Genomic DNA, 22,842 nt, shown 5'->3' with positions numbered 1-22,842 from the left:
CTATCTCGCTCACTCACTCTCTCTAGGAGTGAGTGATGAAGAGGACCAGAAGCCTGTGCGTCTACCTCTGAAGGTTGCCGTGGAGCTGCAGCCACGTAGCAACCACTCCTGGGCCCGTGTACAGAGTCTGGCCCATAATCCTCGCCTCAGGTCAGTGTCAACTGACTAAAGACCCATGTCCTTTCCAATGCCTTCGACATTGTTGACAATCACATTCTCATTCAAAGGTAGGATCTGGCTTCTTGCAAGGGGTTTTAGCATTATGTCAGACAGGACACTGTTTTCGGATGGTGTTTAGTCTAGCTTCCTGGATATTACGAAAGGTGTACAGCAGGGTCAGTATTGGGATCTGTTCTCTACACTATTGGATTGTGTATCGGAGGATGCATGACCTTCGTCTCTCCCGGGCCCGTACAGGAGTTGTAGCGATGAGACAAGATACTAGCTACTAAACAATTGGATACCACGAAATTGGGGAGAAAAAGGGGTAAAATTCACACACACACAAAAAAACTTGTAATATTAATCTGTATGCAGACAATACTGTTATGCATTCCATTGCCCCAACTGTAGACGAGGTGTTGCGCTGCAATCTGACTTTGTTGCCTTACAACAAGCACTGGTTGGTTTAAAACCTCTATGTAATGTGGGCAAGGCTAAATGCATGTTCTTGAATTCTCGCAAAAATCTTTCAGATGGACTACATATTTATTCATTCTGGGCATTTGGATTCAAGTAAAAGTTTCTTGGTCACAAACACATGGTTAGCAGATGTTAATGCGAGTTTAGCGAAATGCTTGTGCTTTTAGTTCCGGCAGCGCAGTAATAGCTAACAAGTAATCTAACAATTTCCCAAGAACTACCTAATACACACATATTTAAAGGGGTGAATGAGAATATGTACATGTAAATACAGTAGGGAGAACAAATATTTGATACACTGCCGATTTTTGCAGGTTTTCCTACTTACAAAGCATGTAGAGGTCTGTAATTTCTCATAGGTACACTTCAACTGTGAGATGGAATCTAAAACAAAAATCCAGAAAATCACATTTGTATGATTTTTAAGTAATTAATTTGTATTTTATCCACACACTCAATCAAACCGACTCCAACCTCTCCACAATGGCCAAGACCAGAGAGCTGTGTAAGGACATCAGGGATAAAAGTGTAGACCTGCACAAGACTGGGATGGGCTACAGGACAATAGGCAAGCAGCTTGGTGAGAAGGCAACAACTGTTGGAGCAATTATTAGAAAATGGAAGAAGTTCAAGATGACGGTCAATCACCCTCGGTCTGGGGCTCCATGCAAGATCTCACCTCGTGGGGCATCAATGATCATGAGGAAGGTGAGGGATCAGCCCAGAACTACACGGCAGGACCTGGTCAATGACCTGAAGAGAGCTGGGACCACAGTCTCAAAGAAAACCATTAGTAACACACTACGCCGTCATGGATTAAAATCCTGTAGCGCACTCAAGCCAGCGCATGTCCAGGCCAGTCTGAAGTTTGCCAATGACCATCTGGATGATCCAGAGGAGGAATGGGAGGAGGTCATGTGGCCTGATGAGACAAAAATAGAGCTTTTTGGTCTAAACTCCACTTGCGTGTTTGGAGGAAGAAGAAGGATGAGTACAACCCCAAGAACAACATCCCAACAGTGAAGCATGGAGGTGGAAACATCATTCTTTGGGGATGCTTTTCTGTAAAGGGGACAGGACGACTGCACCGTATTGAGCGGAGGATGGATGGAGCCATGTATCGCGAGATCTTGGCCAACAACCTCCTTCCCTCAGTAAGAGCATTGAAGATGGGTAGTGGCTGGGTCTTCCAGCATGACAACGACCCGAAACACACAGCCAGGGCAACTAAGGAGTGGCTCCGTAAGAAGCATCTCAAGGTTCTGGAGTGGCCTAGCCATTCTCCAGACCTGAACCCAATAGAAAATCTTTGGAGGGAGCTGAAAGTCCGTATTGCCCAGCGACAGCCCCGAAACCTGAAGGATCTGGAGAAGGTCTGTATGGAGGAGGGGGCCAAAATCCCTGCTGCAGTGTGTGGAAACCTGGTCAAGAACCACAGGAAATGTATGATCTCTGTAATTGCAAACAAAGGTTTCTGGACCAAATATTAAGTTCTGCTTTTCTGATGTATCAAATTCTTATGTCATGCAATAAAATGCAAATTAATTACTTAAAAATCATACAATGTGATTTTCTGGATTTTTGTTTTAGATTCCGTCTCTCACAGTTGAAGTGTACCTATGATAAATTATAGACCTACATGCTTTTGTAAAGAGGAAACACTACTGATTTCAGGTTATCAAATACTTGTTCTCCCCACTGTATATGGATGAGTGATGGCCATGAGTAATGTAAGATATGTAAACATTATTAAAGTGGCATTGTTTAAAGTGACTAGTGATCCATTTATTAGTGGCCAGTGATTGGGTCACTTTAGTGATCGCAGTTAGTGATCGTTGTTTAGCAGTCTGATGGCCTTGAGATAGAAGCTGTTTTTCCAGTCTTGACAAATGTTTAAAAAAACATACTGATGAGCTAGTTAAAAAGCTAAGATTTAAAGTCGGATAATTCTTTTGAAGTACTGTAGATCTTGCCTCTCCCTAAACCGCAAGAAGCAGATTGTACAGTCAACTTTCCTGCCAGTTCTTGACTCTGGTGACACCATTTAGAAGAATGTAGCAGCCACTATTCTTAATCCTTTGGATGCAGTCGTAACATGGCGTCCTTCGCTTTATCACAGGTGACATTTTTAATACTCATCACTGCATCCTGTATCAAAAGGTTGGCTGATTTTCATTAATTTCCCGTAGATCACTTCACTATTCCCTTTTTGTTTACCAAGCTCTACTACACAAGACAAGACTTACCTTAATTTGTTGTTGAAGTAGAAAACATGCGTTACCAAACCCGTTCACAGGGTTGGTTAAATGTTGAAGTTCTCTGGGTCTCCATCTCTAATTAAGTAAATCTGCTTTTAGTTTGAATGCACCTCACTGCTGGAACAATTTACAAAACACATCACAATTGGATGTTCTGGTGCGCTCAGGCAATTTAAAATGTTGATTTGAGGGCCTTGTAGCTGAGGAATGTAACTTGGGTTGTGGTGGTCTTAATTTTATCAGCTGGTTATTGTCACGCATATAACTGCAGATCTCATGGTAATTGACCGATAATTAACATAAACCCATTTAGCATCTCCTGGCTTCCACACACAGCCTACAAGCCACTGATGCAGACATTTGGAACATCCCACATTTTAAAAAGTCTAATAAATCAATTTAATATAGCCTACACATCACAATAAATCGTTTAATTTAGATGAGTCTAAAGAAACATATGAAGAAAATGTAGTCCTATTTCAGAAGAACAGAATAACACTGCGTAGAATACTCTGCGTTGTCCTTATGTTAGGCTCTGGTCTGACTATGCCATATATGGCTGTGGGCTACATTTAGTTTATTTAGCTGACAAGATTTGCTTTGAAATCATGGCATTATTTTATAGTAATGAAGAGTCAATTTAACATAGCTGAATAAAATAGAAAGGATATTTTCTCAACGATATGAGGGAGTGTGTGTATATGCAGCTATTGTGTTGAGCTGTTAACAAAGACTCTTTTATATGCTTAATTTAGAGTTATTTCTGGAACTTTAATTGTGATACAAACATTGGGCTATATGTTTAGATTTTTAATACATTCTAAGGCTGCATGATGCAACTCTAATGATTTGAGAAAAAATACCATGGAAGGCATGAGCTCTGCTTTGTTTTTTTTTGCGCAGGCTGCACACTCCAACAGTCTCATTCACAATTTGACAAGGACTTGATAATATTCTCTCCAGGCCTCAACATTCCCGGCTGCATCCCCTTTGTGTCGCCGTAATGCCCCCCCCCCATTCACCCTGAAAATAATAATAATAATTTCCTTCTCCTGGCTGCGTGCTCCGAAGCACCTAATTCTTAGTAGCCACGTGATCGGGTCCACATTTACTTTTCGTCAGCAAACAAGATGAGTAGGCCTAACGAACAGCAAAAGCACTAGCCTATGTCAATCTACTAACCCCCATAGTACAGAAGTTGACCTATTCTGTGCATTTTAAATAAATATTTAAAACATTGCCTGGGATAGTTGTGGGATGCGATAGACACCAAACTAATACAACCACGTGCTGTTTCTTGCCTTACTGCACACAAGCTGGGCATCATTCACAAGTGATAGGCTAATATTGTCACCCATCAGACTATTCTTAATTTAATATTGTCTTTACATATATACTAAATCATGTGTCAATATCGATTTAAAATGGACTATTATGCACCTGTCTCAACAGGGGCAGGTTGAAAAAATACAGGTAATCTATGCACTTAAATAGTGAATGGAGGACACTTTTCCCGTGGTTCATTTTCATGCCATGAAGGTATGCTATACTCCTGTTGTGCAGAGAAGCAATATGCTTAATATTAAGAAAATGCATAAATAAATAGAGTAGGCCTAGCCTATTGAAAGTAGCCTCTATTAAAAAGAGGATATCAACTATCTCATGCAATTGCATAGCCAATAGAAATATTGCTTAACAAGAGCGTGGTCTCATGAAGTGTTTTTGATAAAATGTTCTATAAAATGTTGCAATGTCAGAGTGATTAGAGGGACAATGGAGTGCTGAATACCAGGCAGTTAGCAAGTTTGGTAGGTTACTAATGCCGCATCAGAGCTTGGAGAAGCCTAATTACTGTGACTAAACGGTCACGTGGAATTTGACTGCGGTCGTGACTTGTGACCGCCGGTGTGGAGGTAATACGGTCATCGTAACAGCGCTAATTGTAACTGTTCTTCCCAAATTTTGTGTTGTATTTTTATTTTTCATTGTATTGATTGCTGTATTACTGTGATCAGGGCACCCTGAGAATGAGCCTGGTCTCAATGGGGTTTCCTTGAATAAATAATAGATTACATTTTTTATTTATTTTTATAATAGAACATTAGGTGTGTTTGAACGTAAGATGGGCTTTGCAATCTTTATGCTTCTGGGACACACAACCCTGACTGTTTGTATCCAAATACATAATGGCCATTACATGAAATGTATTGTCATTATCATATTTTGGTTTAAAGATGGGTTTTGCTAGGTTGTATCCTGTTGAACATGCCCCTGTCAGTGTTTGAGCTCTGTTGTCGACAAGAGCTGTCTTTGCTGAGAAATGTAAATATTTTCTAACATTGTCCATTCTTCTGTGGGGTGATGTAGGATGGTGGTGGAGCTGCATAGGAAGGTGTCCAGCCTGATCGAGTTCCTGAAACAGAAGTGGGACGTCCAGGATCAGTTCATCGTATCCTTCCACATCATAGCAGTCATATCATTCCCATCTTATAGCACATAGACCACAACCTAACTGGTACATTTGTTTTTTAATTATCTGGTCGAGTATAGAATCGCATGAAATTAGCACCAGACAACCAGCTGGTAAAAAGTCTCAATTGAGCTGATCCATAGTACTTCAAGGGATCATTGGATATATTTAGCCTAGTTGATACTCAGTTCTTGTTTTTGTTTATTTTACTTTGAATCTACCACTTCTCTGCTAACCCTCCCTTGACCATACTGTGTTCAGCTGAAGAGCCTGCAGGAGCGCGAGGCGTTAGAGGGAACCCAACAACACAGTGGTGGCGGTAGCGGCAGCCCTGCTCTCCCCTGCAGCGCAGACGAGGACCTGTTCCTGTACCCAGCTGAGACCAGCACCCTGACCGCCCTGCCCAGCGTAGCCCGTGTGGTCCACTCCAAGGCCTCCTGCACCGTCCACTGGCAGGAGAGCGGCAAGCCCCGCCCCGGCCCCAAGGAGCTGATCCCCACTGCCCAGATTCTGGGCATCCAAGGGGCCCCGCTCCTCCTCCTCCCCTGTGGGGGTGTGGCCAAACCGGGGTGGGGCGGTGGTGGTGGGGATGCTCGACAGGTAGGGGGCGAGACCCCTGTATCCACACCTGAAGGAGGAACGTCGGGGGGAGGAGCAGGACCAGAGCACAAGAATCTGAACCAGATAACATCTCCTCCTCCTGTATGTCCTCTTCCTTCTCCTTCATCTTTGCTGCTGTTGTCTCTGGCTCAGAAACAGGAGGGTGGTGCAGCCGTGGGGCAGGTGGAAGGGGAGAAGGGGCTGGGGGGAGGACCAGGGGTAGGGAAGGCCTTGGGGGCCAAGGAAGGAGATGGGGACTCCATTTCTCAGGGCCAGGGGGGAGGTTCTTGCTCTGCTACTGAGCCGTGCAGGCATGACGAGCGGACCCCATTGGTTAATGGCAGTGACAGTGCCTCTCCAGAGAGGGACTCCCTCCCCCTGTTGGACCCCCTGGTTCCCACCACACCTCCACACACAATGGTACTGCGACAGGTTGAGGACGTCCCTCCTGACCAGGGGTGGACAGCAGCCCCAGGAAAAGAGGAGTGTGATGTAGGAGGCAGCACCCCAACCCCGGTGTCTGGCAGTCGGTCGGCCCAGCGGATCTGTGATGAGGGCTGGAGCTCGCGGGGGTCAGACAGCAATGTGACTCTGGCAGAACTGTACCTGATGCTGGGGAAACCTGGTAAACTGCAGCTGGTGTACGAGTGGCAGCCGGCTGCTGTTGCAGCCCCGGAGCTGGGGGAGGAAGGGCTACAGGGACCAGGGCAGACATACCCACAGCTACAGTCACCACGCCCTCTGCCCCCACTCTCCACCCACCGCGTCCTGCGCTGTTTGCTCCGGCTGGTGTCATCAGAGGTCAACCCCAAACCTGTGAGTCAACACCGCCTAGTGGGGCAAATTCTTCATACCCACCGGACACATTCAAATTCTCTACACTTCGCCCGACGTGGTCACTCCTGCACTCTCCCTCATGGATTTAAAAGTAATTGACTGATGTGAGGATTATGGTGGTAACTCTCTCTAGCCATGCTTACACCAAACATTTTAAATGCATGAAGGGGAGGGAACGAGTGCACACTTCTGGAGAAGGGTAGAGAATTGGGATGAAGACACTGTTGGAGACTTTGTAAACAGATTATGCAATGTATAGCCTTAAGTCATTTTTTATTTGAATGTTCTCTCCCATCTTCTTTCCTCTCCTCCAGGCTCCAGAGCTGTTCTCCACAGCCACGTCTCCGGTAAAGCCATCCCAGGAGGAACAGTTCCTCACCCCCCCAGGCAAGGCCCCGGCTGTGGGGGTACGTAGCCCCAACTGTGGACGACCCCTGGGGGTCCGAGCGGCAAAGCTGATGTTACCAAACACTGGATTTTCCGGTAGCTTACCAAACTCCTCACAAGAAAATACACATAAACACACAACCTACACTTATCGAAACTTCTCCAGTAACTCAAGTTTTAGGTCAGAGGACCCATTCTTGAAGTAGTGTTTTGTCTTTTACCTGTATCTTTGTAAGACATCTCATGTACACCAATACTAATTAACTGTAACCTTGGCTTTGAATCCCTCCTCAGGTCGTAACCTCTCGCGGCCTCTACTGGTGTCCGGGGGGGACTCAGATGGTGGGGTGTTTGCCGTTCCAACCACCCTGCCCCCCAACAGCGCCCGACACTCCCGCATGTTCTCTCCCAACAAGGAGGCTGAGCTCGCCTTCCGACAACAGCTCAACTCCATCAGCGTAAGGACATTTTGCGTACTTTCTCCATATTGTCTTTCTCAGAAAAATAAGCTAGCTGGACTCTTCATCCCTTCTTATAATTGTGTTTTCCCTCTTCAGGGATGCAAACTCGCCTCTTATCAGTGATTTCCAATATACAGTGCATTCGGATTCAGACCCCTAGATTATTTACCATATTTTGTTACGTTACAGCCTTATTCTAACATTTATTTAATGATTATTCTTTTCTTTTTCCTCAATCGACACACAATAAACCATAATGACAGAGCAAAAACAAGCTTTTGGAAATTTTGTGAATGTACTGTATTAAAAATAAAAACAGAAATTCCTTATTCAGACCCTTTGCTATGAGATGTGAAATTGAGCTCAGGTGCGTCCTTTCTCCATTGATTGTCCTTGATGTTTCTACAACTTGATTGGAGTGGACTGTGGTAAATTCAATTGAATGGCAATGATTTGGAAAGGCACACACCTGAAGTAGGTCCCACATTGGACAGTGCATGTCAGAGCAAAAACCAAGCCATGAGGTGAATGAATTATCCGTAGAGCTCTGAGACAGGATTGTGTAGAGGCACAGATCTGGGGAAGGGTACCAAAAAATGTCTGCAGCATTGAAGGTCCCCAAGAACACAGTGGCATTCATAATTATTAAATGGAAGAAGTTTGGAACCTCTAAGACTCTTCCTAGAGCTGGCTGCCCAGCCAAACTGAGCAATCGTTGAAGGGCCTTGGTCAGGGAGGTTCCCAAGAACCCGATGGTCTTACCAACAGCGCCAGAGTTCCTCTGTGGAGCTGTTTATCCTTCTGGAAGCTTTTCTCATCTCTGTAACACTCCACCAATCAGGCCTTTTATAGTAGTGGCCAGACGGAAGCCACTCCTCAGTAAAAGGCACATGACAGCCAGCTTGGAGTTTGCCAAAAGCACCTGAAGGACACTCAGACCATGAGAAACAAGATTCTCTGGTCAGATGAAACCAAGATTGAACTCTTTGGCCTAAATTCCAAGCGTTACGTCTGGAGGAAACCTGGCACCATCCCTATGGTGAAGCATGGTGGTGGCAGCAGGGGTGTTTTTCAGCAGCAGGGACTGGGGAACTAGTCAGGATCGAGGCACAGATGAACGGAGCATAGTACAGAGATCATTGATGAAAACCTGCTCCAGAGTGCTCAGGACCTCAGACTGAGGCGAAGGTTTACTTTCCAACAGGACAATGACCCTAAGCACACAGCCAAGACAACGTACGAGTGGCTTCCGGATAAGTCTCAATGTCCTTGAGTGGCCCGGACTTGAACCCGGTCGAGCTGCTCTGGAGAGACCTGAAAATACCTATGCAGCAACGCTCCCCATCCAACCTGATAGAGCTTGAAAGCATCTGCAGAGAAGAATGGGAGAAACCCCCCAATACAGGTGTGCCAAGCTTGTAGCGTCATACCCAAGAAGACTCGAGTCTAATCGCTGCCAAAGGTGCTTCAAGAAAGTACTGAATAAACTGTCTGAATACTTATGTTAATGTGATATTTCAGAATATTTTTAATCTTTTTTTTGCGTTGTCATTATAGGATATTGTGTGTAGATGAAGAAAAACTTTCATCCATTTTTAGAATAAGGCTGTAACGTAAAATGTGGAGAAAGTCGAGGGGTCTGAGAACTTTCAGAATGCACTGTAATTATCGAGCGCTTGTGGACTTATATTAAGAAGCAAAGTGGAAACAACATTTGTTGCATGTGCTGCATTAACCATGCAGACTAAACGCAAGTGTCTCGTGGTCAAGCAACAACAAATGCGCTCCTTAATTGATGGGACAGGGCTAGGTCTGTTTGGAAAGCAGCATGGAGAGAGAAGAGAGCGGAGAGGGATGACTAAAGTAGAGGTGTGAACTATAAAAATGGATGTTACACACGGCATATCACATTTAACAAACTAAACATTCAAATACAGTTATAGAAGGTAAAGTAAAAACCCAAACTGGTTTGTGCATCAATTCCGGAATATAGTAAAATACCGCCCAGCCCAAGGAGAGACATCTGATTTTCTCATTGAATGGGTTTTGAGAAGGAGAGAGGACGCATGGAGTCTGCAACTGAGATAATCCCACTGTTCATCCAATATCACGTGTGATAGCTGTGAGCAGCCAGCCGCATCCCCAAACCAGCCATTAGCCTACTCAGCTGTTTCTCTCTATCCGGTTCTTTCAGTTTTCAAATGTTATTTACTGTGATGGGGAGCTATGGTTTGCAAACAGTGATAGGGTTTCTGTTGCATTTGTTTAATTATTGGAGCAGCTTGCTGCGTGAGGAAAGTGGATACTTAGTCAGGTCCATAAGTATTTGGAAAGTGACACCAATAAAATAATTTTGGCTCTGTACACCACCACAATGGATTTGAAAGGAAACAATCAAGATGTGCTTTAAAACTTCTTATGGCTGCAATCCCGTTAACGGGAGCAATATGACAACAGCCAGTCAAAGTGTAGGGCGCCAATATCAAAACATGAAAAATCTCATTAAAATTCCTCAAATATTCATGTTTCTCATACCATTTTAAAGCTATTCTCGTTGTTAATCCCACCACAGTGTCCGATTTCAAATATGCTTTACAGCAAAAGCACCACAAACGATTGTTAGGTCACCACATAGCCACAGAAAAACACAGCATTTTTTTTTTCAGCCAAAGAGAGGAGTTTCACAAAGCACAAATACAGATAAAATTAATCGCTAACCTTTTGATGTTCTTCATCAGATGGCACTAATAGGACTTCATGTTACACAATACATGTATGTTTGTTTGATAAAGTTCATATTTATCAAAATATGAGTTTACATCGGTGCGTTACATTCACTAGTTCCAAAAACATCCACTGATTTTGCATAGCCCCACCATTCAACAGAAATACTCGTCATAAGTGTAGATGATAATACACATGGAATTATAGATATACCTCTCCTTAATGCAACCGCTGTGTCTGATTTCAAAAAAACTTTACGGAAAAAGAAACCCATGCAATAATCTGAGACGGCGCTCAGAAGTAAAAAATCACAATAGCCGCAATGATGGCGTCAACATAAACAAGAAAATATTCCCTTTGATGATCTACATCAGAAAGCACTCCAGGAATCCCAGGTCCACAATAAATGTTTGTTTTGTTCGAAAATTATTATTTAAACTCCAATATGCTGTGGTAGACAGCTACAATAACTTAGTCAGGTCAATAAATATTTGGACATTGAACATATTTTTTATTTTGCCTGTAAGTTTTGCCTATAAGGCCTCTTGAGTGCCACTGCCGTAGAGGAAACTGAGTACAGTAACAGTCACACTTGTCTTTACAACTCTTTAAAAAGTTTCTAGCCCAAACCCCTTTCTATCATGAATTGGTGCACCTTACATAGTTTATAAAATTATGTTGGGGGCCATTTTAAATTAAACTCTGCAAAAAGTAACAGTCAGTATTTGGTTTGGCCACCAGCTGCACTAAGTACTGCAGTGCATCTCCTCCTCATGGACTGCACCATATTTGCCAGTTCTTGCTGTGAGATGTTACCTCACTTTTCTACCAAGGCACCTGCCAGTTCCCGGACATTTCTGGGGGGAATGGCCCTAGCTGTCACCCTCTGATCCAACAGGTCTCAGACGTGCTCAATGGGATTGAGATCCGGGATCTTCGCTGGCCATGGCAGAACACTGACATTCCTGTCTTGCAGGAAATCATACACAGAACGAGCAGTATTGCTGGTGGCATTGTCATGCTGGAGGGTCATGTCAGGATGAGCCTGCAGGAAGGGTACCAGGAGGGAGGAGGATGTCTTCTCTGTAACGCACAGCGTTGAGATTGCCTGCAATGACAAGCTCAGTCCGATGATGCTGCGACACACCGCCCCAGACCATGACGGACCCTCCACCTCCAAATCGATCCCGCTCCAGAGTACAGGCCTCGGTGTAACGCTCATTCCTTTGACGATAAACGCGAATCCGACCATCACCCCTGGTGAGACCAAACTGCGACTCGTCAGTGAAGAGCACTTTTTGCCAGTCCTGTCTGGTCCAGCGACGGTGGGTTTGTGCCGATAGGCGACGTTGTTGCCGGTGATGTCTGGTGAGGACTTGCCTTACAATAGGCCTACAAGCCCTCAGTCCAGCCTCTCAGCCTATTTCGGACACTCTGAGCACTGATGGTGGGAGTGCGCGTTCCTGGTGTAACTCGGGCAGTTGTTGTTGCCATCCTGTACCAGTCCCGCAGGTGTGATATTCAGATGTACTGATCCTGTGCAGGTGTTACACGTGGTCTGCCACTGCGAGGACGATCTGCTGTCCGTCCTGTAGCGCTGTCTTAGGCGTCTCACAGTACGGAGATTGCAATTTATTGCCCTGGCCACATCTGCAGTCCTCATGCCTCCTTGCAGCATGCCTAAAGGACGTTCATGCAGAAAGCAGGGACCTTGGGCATCTTTCTTTTGGTGTTTTTCAGAGTCAGTAGAAAGGCCTCTAGTGTCCTACGTTTTCATAACTGTGAGCTTAATTGCCTACCGTCTGTAAGCTGTTAGTCTTAACGACCGTTCCACAGGTGCGTGTTCATGAATTGTTTTTGGTTCATTAAACAAGCATGGGAAACAGTGTTTAAACCCTTTACAATGAAGATCTGGGAAGTTATTTGGATTTTTACGAATAGTTGTGGTTTGATAACAATTGACCTTGTTTAGTAATAACATGGTACCTTAGCTCTGCACACATTTGGATGGTGCAGGAAAAATGGAAAAGGGATAGATAGCCTACTCAAAAGAGATGCTTCAAAGGTAGGATACATATGCCTAATCAATGTCATTCTCAATCAAAAATATATTTTAATGGTGTTCCTTAAATTCTGTTAGCTCCCAAAAGTTTGGGACCTTTTTGTGAGGGAGAGTGTAGGCTATGTGTGGAAAGTTGTCTGAACAGTAGGCTAAAGATTTCATATCGGCCTAATCTGAGTGTAACCCTAACCCTTACTGCCACAATGAAAATGCATATCATTATACATTGGTATTCCTTCAACATTCCTCAAGTCTTGCCTAATCACAGGTAGGCCTTTTGGATATGAGCAAATCACATATTTTCTGCAGTAGCCTTTTCTATTATACAGTAAAAAGTATGACGTTTAATCCAATGGGTTGTGTTGAGTAGAGGTGTGAATGTCGGGGACAGGTTTCAGCACTTTGCAGAACGTATAGAAAATGTGAACAGGGTGCCTGGCAAACCTTGTGGTATCACGATTCTACTCGGTATCATGATACTTGGCCTGGTATTATGTCTTGAGTAAAAGTTGGTCTTGTGACAACCTCATTCTAAAAAAAGGCACATTTTCTCCCAGTTCACATCTTTTTCTTCACCTTTTTGGGCCCTCACCAGTTTGCATCTCTGCCTCTTACAGATGCAGTCAGACATTTTCCTGCCGAAACAAAGAAAAAACAGGAGCCGGCCACTTCGAAAGCCACTCGTGGTCCAGGTAAATCTCATCTTCGTCCGTTGTTTGGTGTACATCTTGAGATCTGAACAGATTGTTTTAATGTGAAATTGTTGTTTGTTCCTCCTCAGAGAACCCTGCTCCCCCGCACCACTGGAGACACTCCTCAACACGTCTGCTCCTTCTCCATCCTCTCCAACTCATCTGCCACTGGTATGTCACCTGTCAACTAACCCATACACCTAGTTAAATTATAAATGATAAAATGTGCTTTTACTTATCTAATTACATGAAGGAAGTAGTTATGTTTGAAGTATCGTAACAACATATTTGTTTGTAATTATGCTGCAGGAATAAAAAGCACTGGAGAGCAGTAATATTCTGTGTTCAGGCCCAAAAATGTTTTATCCAACTATCTGAACAGGGCTAGAAATACTCAACCACTCACCTCCATAGTTTGGACTTGACTGACTTTTTTTTTTTTTACCCTCTCTCCCTCAGGAACAGGCTCTTTCCGGCCAATCCAGCCCCGTCTCTCTCCCTCCACCCATCCCCTCCTCCCCAGAACTCCGCCCATCACCTCTGGCCCTAGGATGTCCAGTCAGCTCTCCAGTACGTAACTCTTCTCTCAACCTGTTCAGGGCCTGAAACTAACTTTTTGGTCCACCAGCCACTGTGGCAGGTAGATTTAAGAATCTACCAGCCACTCAGAATTTTTTTTTGCCAGTCCTACAAAAATTGTACACCAAAAATAATAAAACGGATGAGCATGTTTTGATGTTTCTAAAACATATGTTTTGATGTTTCTAAAACATATGTATTACTAGTAAGAAGTAATGTGGTATATTGCTTTATTATGTTTCATTGTTTGTTACTGGAGTCTTTTAACCAAAATATCAGATGAGACTGAAAATGTCACCGGCCCCTTTAAGAGGTGGAGGTTACCATGGTAACGTGACTCATGTTTGTGACTGTGAGATTAAGAGAGTTGTGACTTGTAGTTCATACTGCACCCCCTGGCTTTCTGTCCGACTCCCACATGCAACCAGAAGAACTGGTCCCAAACCCAACCACAGTCCTGCAATGTTATTTTAGGCATATGTGACACGCTCATTTTCCAGCAATGGTCCCAGTAATTTTGCGCTCTATAGGTTTTTGCGCATTTTGATATTGCCTAAGAAATAGGTTAAATGACCTGAGATTCTCTTGTGGCCCAGTAATACAGATACCCTAATATATCAGCCAATATGCTAGGCATCGTTTGAAGAACGTGGAGTTGTCGAGACTTCCATTTTCTCTTTGAGCTACGTTTTAGGAGTGGGACTATTTTCAGACTGATACAAATATTGGTGATCAATACATATTTCTAGGCAATGCAGTAAACTATATCCTAATCATATTTAGGAAGTACATTTCCTTGGAACGATAACTGCTTCGCCGCCCATGCATAGGCTATAGAGTATGCGATTTAATTGAGACCACACTCGCAACTGATCTCACACACATGGCTACTAACACTTTCTCTTGAGCTATGTTTTGCCTATAGACTATAGCGTACCTTTTTTTAGGAGGACGATTTGCAAGCAGAGACAAATTAGTTGCCAATATTTATTGAAAATGAATGCTTGCTCACTATGGTAGCTTGTGCGCCTTTTTGTTTTCAATTATCACTTTTTTTTTTATTGCATCAATTTGTGAGTTGAGCACCCTCCACATTCCATTATCAATATTTATTTTGACACTGTAGTAAACTAATCATATTTAAGTTAATTTCCTTGGAAAATTAACTATTCAATTTCAATGAGACCACACATACTAGGCACACTTGATCTCGCACACCCAACTCGGAGAGGTAGGCTACTGAAGTTGAAGCAGCGCGTGAACAATGCGACAAAGATGAGCTTTTAATACAAATGGTAGGCTAATGCATACAAAGCAGAAAGAAGACTGTTTCCAGATCCAAGTCTTCTCACTGCCTGTTCCCTAAAAACAGCTTTGTAGTGAATTTTCATTAATAATACAAAAAAGGGACCTTGAAAAATGCGAACTGCAGCGCAATGATCTGTCGGTACCTGCAGCTCTCTACCACGTCGTCTTCTCTTTTATACCAGTTGAAACTCAAACATTGAAAAACAACTTAGCTTGTGAACGAAACAATGTAAATAGCCAAGAAACACAAAAACACTTGTAGACTTTAGACAAACTTTTATGCCTGTGCATAAAAGTGTAGTGTTGCTGCGCATTTCAGGATTTGTGGTTCTTTGACTTTGTGAAATGAATTTACCAGCTAAGAAACAAAACGGCAGAAATACTTTTGAAAACAGCTACTGCAGCATTTATACTATATATACAAAAGTATGTGGATAACACTTAAAATTGGTGTATTCGGCCATTTCAGCCACACCGGTTGCTGACAGGTGTATAAAATCAAGCACACAGCAATGCAATCTCCGTAGACAAACATTGGCAGTAGAATGGCCTTACTGAAGAGCTCAGTGACTTCCAACGTGGCACCATCATAGGATGCCACCTTTTCCAACTAGACAGTTCGTCAAATTTCTGCCCTACTAGAACCTCCCCGGTCAACTGTAAGTGCTGTTACTGTGAAGTGGGAATGTCTAATGGCAACAGCGGCTCAGCCGCAGAGTGGTAGGCCACACAAGCATACAGAACGGGACTGCCGAGTGTGGTCCTTGGCTGCAACACTCAGCACCGAGTTCTAAACTGCCTCCGGAAACAACATCCGCACAAGACCTATTTGTCGGGAGCTTCATAAAATGAGCCTAAGATCCCCATGTGCAATGCCAAGCGTCGGCTGAAGTGGCGTAAAGCTTGCCGCCATTGAACTCTGGAGCAGTGGAAATGCGTTCTCTGGAGTGATGAATCACACTTCTGGGTTTGGTGGATGCCAGGAGAACCCTACCTGCCCGACTGCATAAGGGTCTGGGGCTGTGTTTCATCGTTCTGGCTTAGTCTCCTTTAGTTCCAGTGAAGGGAAACATTAACGCTACAGAATAAAATGACATTATAGACAATTCTGTGCTTCCAACTTTGTAGCAACAGTTTGGGGAAGGCCCTTTCCTGTTTCAGCATGACAATTCCCCGTGCACAAAGCGAGGTCCATAGAGAAATAGTTTGTAGAGATCGGTGTGGAAGAACTTGACTGGCCTGCACAGAGCCCTGACCTCAACTCCATCGGGATGAATTGAAACGCAGACTGCGAGCCAGGCCTAATCCTCCAACATCAGTTCCCAACCTCGCTATTGCTCTTGTGGCTGAATAGAAGCAAGTCCCCGCAGCAATGTTCCAATATCTAGAGAAAAGCCTTCCTAGAGGGGTGGAGGCTGTTATAGCAGCAACGGGGGCACCAACTCCATATTGATGCCCATGATTTTGGAATATGTTTGATGAACCGATGTCCACATACCTTTGGTCATGTAGTGTATATTGCTATAAATATGATCATACTTGGTTATTTGTATTCACTAATGTGAGTGTCCACCCCCCAATGTGGCTGGTGAAGTAGACCTCTTTACCAACCAATGCCAAATCTACTCTCATTTGGCCGGTGGCGGGTGTTCGTTTTAGGCCCTGGTCATGTTGTTTTCTTTCACCTTTAAAAAAAAAAAAAAATCTTATTTTAAAGCCCACCTAGGCCAGGTCCACTGATGCTGGAAATTGGCGCAAGCTAAAACATGATGGTGCAATTCATCTGTAATTAGACTATTGACAATTCAATGTGAGTCTTTATTTTTCCATCCAGGTGCCATTGACCTGGCAGCCAAGTCAGCAGGCATCATCCCGGGCAGCCCCTGTCGGGAGTTGGAGGCCCCCAGTCCAGACGGAAGGTCCCTCTCGACCTCTCACCCTGGAGTGGTGCATGCTAGTCCCGGTCCTCCCCAGACAGAGCTCCTTCACCAGGCCTCCTCTGAGGTGAGTGGAACACTGAAAGAAGAGAAAGAGAAACAATGATGGAGAGAGATCTACCTGGGTCGTGTTCAATATGTTTTGAAAGAGGTGCCACAGGAACTTATCCAAAAAGAGCACAGATTTTCATATTTTCTATACATTAATCTAACCCTGTATCATTCTTTCACTAACCCTCCACCAGTTTTCGCTGCAGAACGGCCTCCCCCCTCTGTCTCCAGGAGTGGCAGGTGACTCTCTCCTCTCCCCGCCCAGCGTGGCCTCTCTGCTGGACATCTCTCTCCCGGGACCCCTGGAGGAAGCCATGGCTCCTGGAGGGCCACAAACACACATCAGTGACTCAATCATTGAGCTGGCCATCAACTCGGCACACTACGGTAAGTGAAGGGGGCATTATAAAAATATGATTTTGTACTGTTTTTGTAGTGTAGCCTGTATCTGTTTACATCTCATGTGCTGTCTCTTTCGCTCGCTCTCAGGTGATGAGGCATCCCTCTCTCCTGCCAAGCTGAATGGTAGTGAGTGCTCTAAGCTCCTACCCTGTACCTCAGTCAGCCCCTCCAGAGGCTGGATCCCTTCCCCCAGCCATGACCCTCAGTGGTACCCCAACGACTCCACTGACTCTTCATTTGGCTGCCTGCTATGTAAGACACACACACACAGTATATATGCACACGCAGCCACTATCATCAGTCTCTGGCAAAGATTTTCAATTGAACTGAACCTGATGAAGCCAATTGAAGCAGGATTATTCTGAGCCCAGAAGCATAAGCTCAACTGAGATTTAGTTTTTGTGTCGCCTCAATTTAAAACAACTTTAACCCCCCCCACACACACACACACAGCAAGCCTGGTGTCCCCTGATAAGGGTAGACGAAGCTCCCTGACCCCCTCCGGCCCCTCCAGTGGAACAGCCCTCTTCGGACCAAGATTTCTGGACTGCAACTCCCATGATTCCTTTCAGTCCCGTGGCCTGCCAGACGTAGCAGAGGTAAGACCACCCCAGTAGGAAGCATATTGCTACACCCCTCCCTTGCACATTTTCACCTTTTCGTTTCCTTAGTTTAAATCAAATCAAAATGTATTTGTCACATGTGCCGAATACAACAGTGAAATGCTTACTACAAGCCCTTAACCAACAATGCAGTTCAAATTGAATTTTACCCCTTTTTCTCCCCAATTTCGTGGTATCCAATTGTTTCTAGGAGCTACTATCTTGTCTCATCGCTACAACTCCCGTACGGGCTCGGGAGAGACGAAGGTTGAAAGTCATGCGTCCTCCGATACACAACCCAACCAAGCCGTTCTTAACACAGCGCCATCCAACCCAGAAGCCAGCCGCACCAATGTGTCGGAGGAAACACTGGCAACCTTGGTTAGTGCGCACTGTGCCCGGCCTGCCACAGGAGTCGCTGGTGCGCGATGAGACAAGGAGGAGTTCCCTACTGGCCAAACCCTCCCTAATCCGGACGACGCTAGGCCAATTGTGCGTCACCCCACGGACCTACCGGTCATGGCCGGTTACGACAGAGCCTGGGCGCGAACCCAGAGTCTCTGGTGGCGCAGCTGGCGCTGCAGTACAGCTCCCTTAACCACTGCACCACCCGGGAGGCCCCAACAATGCAGTTTTAAGAAAAATACTTACTAAATAAACTAAAGTAAAAAAATAAAAGGGCAACAATAAAAAATGAGGCTATATACAGGGGGTACCGGTTAGTCGAGGTAATGTCCAGTACCAGTCAAACATTGACACACCTATTCATTCCAGGGTTTTTCTTTATTTTTACTATTTCTACATTGTAGAATAATAGTCGCATCAAAACTATGAAATAACACAAATGGAATCATTTCGTAACCAAAAAAAAGTGTATATTGTCTTCAAAGTAGCCACCCTTTGCCTTGATGACAACTTTGCACACTCTTGGCATTCTCTCAACCAGCTTCACCCTGGAATGCTTTTCCAACACTCTTGAAGGAGTTCCCACATATGCTGAGCACTTGTTGGCTGCTTTTCCTTCACTCTGCGGTCCAACTCATCCCAAACCATCTCAATTGGGTTGAGGTCAGTTGATTGTGGAGACCAGGTAATCTAATGCAGCACTCCATCACTCTCCTTATTGGTCAAATAGCCCTTACACAACCTAGAGGTGTGTTGGGTCATTGTCCTGTTGAAAAACAAATGATAGTCCCACTAAGCGCAAACCAGATGGGATGGAGTATCGTTGCAGAATGCTGTGGTAGCCATGCTGGGTAAGTGCATGGAATTGTAAATAAATCAGTGTCACCAGCAAGGCAACATCACACCACTTCCTCCATGCTTCACGGTGGGAATCACACCTACTCTGCGTCTCAGAAAGACACGGCGGTTGGAAACAAATCTTAAATTTGGACTGATCAGACCAAAAGACAGATTTCCACCAGTCTAATGTCCATCATGCATCTTGGACCAAGCAAGTCGCTTCTTCTGTTGTCCTTCAGTAGTTGTTTCTTTGCAGCAATTTGGGCATGAAGGACTGATTCACACAGTCTCCTCTGAACAGTTGATGTTGAGATATCTGTTACTTGAACTCTGAAGCATTTACAGTGCCTTGCGAAAGTATTCGGCCCCCTTGAACTTTGCAACCTTTTGCCACATTTCAGGCTTCAAACATAAAGATATAAAACTGTATTATTTTGTGAAGAATCAACAACAAGTGGGACACAATCATGAAGTGGAACAACATTTATTGGATATTTCAAACTTTTTTAACAAATCAAAAACTGAAAAATTGGGCGTGCAAAATTATTCAGCCCCCTTAAGTTAATACTTTGTAGCGCCACCTTTTGCTGCGATTACAGCTGTAAGTCGCTTGGGGTATGTCTCTATCAGTTTTGCACATCGAGAGACAGACATTTTTTCCCATTCCTCCTTGCAAAACAGCTCGAGCTCAGTGAGGTTGGATGGAGAGCATTTGTGAACAGCAGTTTTCAGTTCTTTCCACAGATTCTCGATTGGATTCAGGTCTGGACTTTGACTTGGCCATTCTAACACCTGGATATGTTTATTTTTGAACCATTCCATTGTAGATTTTGCTTTATGTTTTGGATCATTGTCTTGTTGGAAGACAAATCTCCGTCCCAGTCTCAGGTCTTTTGCAGACTCCATCAGGTTGTTCCAGAATGGTCCTGTATTTGGCTCCATCCATCTTCCCATCAATTTTAACCATCTTCCCTGTCCCTGCTGAAGAAAAGCAGGCCCAAACCATGATGCTGCCACCACCATGTTTGACAGTGGGGATGGTGTGTTCAGCTGTGTTGCTTTTACGCCAAACATAACGTTTTGCATTGTTGCCAAAATGTTCAATTTTGGTTTCATCTGACCAGAGCACCTTCTTCCACATGTTTGGTGTGTCTCCCAGGTGGCTTGTGGCAAACTTTAAACGACACTTTTTATCTATATCTTTAAGAAATGGCTTTCTTCTTGCCACTCTTCTATAAAGGCCAGATTTGTGCAATATACGACTGATTGTTGTCCTATGGACAGAGTCTCCCACCTCAGCTGTAGATCTCTGCAGTTCATCCAGAGTGATCATGGGCCTCTTGGCTGCATCTCTGATCAGTCTTCTCCTTGTATGAGCTGAAAGTTTAGAGGGACGGCCAGGTCTTGGTAGATTTGCAGTGGTCTGATACTCCTTCCATTTCAATATTATCGCTTGCACAGTGCTCCTTGGGATGTTTAAAGCTTGGGAAATCTTTTTGTATCCAAATCCGGCTTTAAACTTCTTCACAACAGCATCTCGGACCTGCCTGATGTGTTCCTTGTTCTTCATGATGCTCTCTGCGCTTTTAACGGACCTCTGAGACTATCACAGTGCAGGTGCATTTATACGGAGACTTGATTACACACAGGTGGATTGTATTTATCATCATTAGTCATTTAGGTCAACATTGGATCATTCAGAGATCCTCACTGAACTTCTGGAGAGAGTTTGCTGCACTGAAAATAAAGGGGCTGAATAATTTTGCACGCCCAATTTTTCAGTTTTTGATTTGTTAAAAAAGTTTGAAATATCCAATAAATGTCGCTCCACTTCACGATTGTTTCCCACTTGTTGTTGATTCTTCACAAAAAAAATACAGTTTTATATCTTTATGTTTGAAGCCTGAAATGTGGCAAAAGGTCGCAAAGTTCAAGCGGGCCGAATACTTTCGCAAGGCACTGTATTTGGGCTGCAATTTCTGAGGCTGGTAACTCTAATGAACTTATCCTCTGCAGCAGAGGTAACTCTGGGTCAACCTTTCCTGTGGTGGTCCTCATGAGAGCCAGTTTCATCATAGTGCTTGATGGTTTTTGTGTCTGCACTTGAAGAAGCTTCAAGGCTGTTTCATCGTTGTCGGTGATCAGGCCTACCACCGTTGTGTCGTAGGCAAACTTAATGATGGTGTTGGAGTCGTACTTGGCCACACAGTCGTGTGTGAACAGAGAGTACAGGAGGGGACTAACCCTGAGGGGCCCATGTGTTCAGCGTTGCAGATCAAATCAAATTTTATTTGTCACATACACATGGTTAGCAGATGTTAATGCGAGTGTAGCGAAATGCTTGTGCTTCTAGTTCCGACAATGCAGTAATAACCAACGAGTAATCTAGCTAACAATTCCAAAACTACTACCTTATACACACAAGTGTAAAGAGATAAAGAATATGTACATAAAGATATATGAATGAGTGATGGTACAGAGCAGCATAGGCAAGATGCAGTAGATGGTATCGAGTACAGTATATACATATGAGTATGTAAACAAAGTGGCATAGTTTAAAGTGGCTAGTGATACATGTATTACATAAAGATGCAGTAGATGATATAGAGTACAGTATATACGTATACATATGAGAAATAATGTAGGGTATGTAAACATTATATTAAGTAGCATTGTTTAAAGTGGCTAGTGATATATTTTACATCAATTCCCATTATTAAAGTGGCTGGAGTTGAGTCAGTGTGTTGGCAGCAGCCACTCAATGTTAGTGGTGGCTGTTTAACAGTCTGATAGCCTTGAGATAGAGACTGAAAAACAGCTTCTCGGTCCCAGCTTTGATGCACCTGTACTGACCTCGCCTTCTGGATGATAGCGGGGTAAACAGGCAGTGGCTCGGGTGGTGTTGTCCTTGATGATCCTTATGGCCTTCCTGTGACATTGGGTGGTGTAGGTGTCCTGGAGGGCAGGTAGTTTGCCCCCGGTGATGCGTTGTGCAGACCTCACAACCCTCTGGAGAGCCTTACGGTTGTGGGTGGAGCAGTTGCCGTACCAGGCGGTGATACAGCCCAACAGGATGCTCTCGATTGTGCATCTGTAGAAGTGTTTGAGTGCTTTTGGTGACAAGCCAAATTTCTTCAGCCTCCTGAGGTTGAACAGGCGCTGCTGCGCCTTCTTCACGATGCTGTCTGTGGGTGGATCAAGTCAGTTTGTCTGTGATGTGTACGCCGAGGAACTTAAAACTTACTACCCTCTCCACTACTGTCCCATCAATGTGTATAGGGGGGTGTTCCCTCTGCTGTTTCCTGAAGTCCACAATCATCTCCTTAGTTTTGTTGACGTTGAGTGTGAGGTTATTTTCCTGACACCACACTCCGAGGGCCCTCACCTCCTCCCTGTAGGCCGTCTCGTCGTTGTTGGTAATCAAGCCTACCACTTGTGTCGTCCGCAAACTTGATGATTGAGTTGGAGGCGTGCGTGGCCACGCAGTCGTGGGTGAACAGGGAGTACAGGAGAGGGCTCAGAACGCACCCTTGTGGGGCCCCAGTGTTGAGGATCAGCGGGTTGGAGATGTTGTTACCTACCCTC

At 44.4% G+C, this 22,842-nt stretch overlaps 1 protein-coding gene and 1 long non-coding RNA gene across 7 annotated transcripts in view; one reads left to right on the top strand and one right to left on the bottom strand.

Annotated features, from left to right (window-relative positions):
• The window catches only part of LOC110521921 (protein cramped-like), a 49,023-nt gene that overhangs the window by 23,850 nt on the left and 2,331 nt on the right, over positions 1–22,842 (top strand). For 5 of the 6 annotated variants that reach the window (XM_090232203.1, XM_021599891.3, XM_090232204.1 and 2 more), the window contains 12 exons: positions 27–150; positions 5,268–5,349; positions 5,632–6,786; positions 7,122–7,290; positions 7,489–7,652; positions 13,059–13,133; positions 13,223–13,304; positions 13,593–13,703; positions 16,855–17,024; positions 17,203–17,395; positions 17,498–17,662; positions 17,864–18,009. In XM_090232203.1, coding sequence (XP_090088329.1) covers positions 27–150; positions 5,268–5,349; positions 5,632–6,786; positions 7,122–7,290; positions 7,489–7,652; positions 13,059–13,133; positions 13,223–13,304; positions 13,593–13,703; positions 16,855–17,024; positions 17,203–17,395; positions 17,498–17,662; positions 17,864–18,009 — 2,636 coding nt within the window. The remainder of the gene's footprint in view (positions 1–26; positions 151–5,267; positions 5,350–5,631; positions 6,787–7,121; positions 7,291–7,488; positions 7,653–13,058; positions 13,134–13,222; positions 13,305–13,592; positions 13,704–16,854; positions 17,025–17,202; positions 17,396–17,497; positions 17,663–17,863; positions 18,010–22,842) is intronic. The other variant, XR_016495305.1, reaches the window with a different exon arrangement.
• LOC149984040 (uncharacterized) lies at positions 15,283–19,366 on the bottom strand. Its single transcript, XR_016495306.1, has 2 exons — positions 17,193–19,366; positions 15,283–17,036 (listed from the first exon to the last, which is right to left on the bottom strand). It is a non-coding gene; the product is annotated as an uncharacterized LOC149984040 (long non-coding RNA).

This window comes from Oncorhynchus mykiss, chromosome 4 (assembly GCF_057628025.1).
Source record: "Oncorhynchus mykiss isolate SJ-2025 chromosome 4, ASM5762802v1, whole genome shotgun sequence".
NCBI classification, from domain to species: Eukaryota; Metazoa; Chordata; class Actinopteri; order Salmoniformes; family Salmonidae; genus Oncorhynchus; species Oncorhynchus mykiss.
The sequence above is the reverse complement of the archived record's forward strand: the minus strand, read 5'-3'. Positions and strand labels throughout refer to the sequence as shown.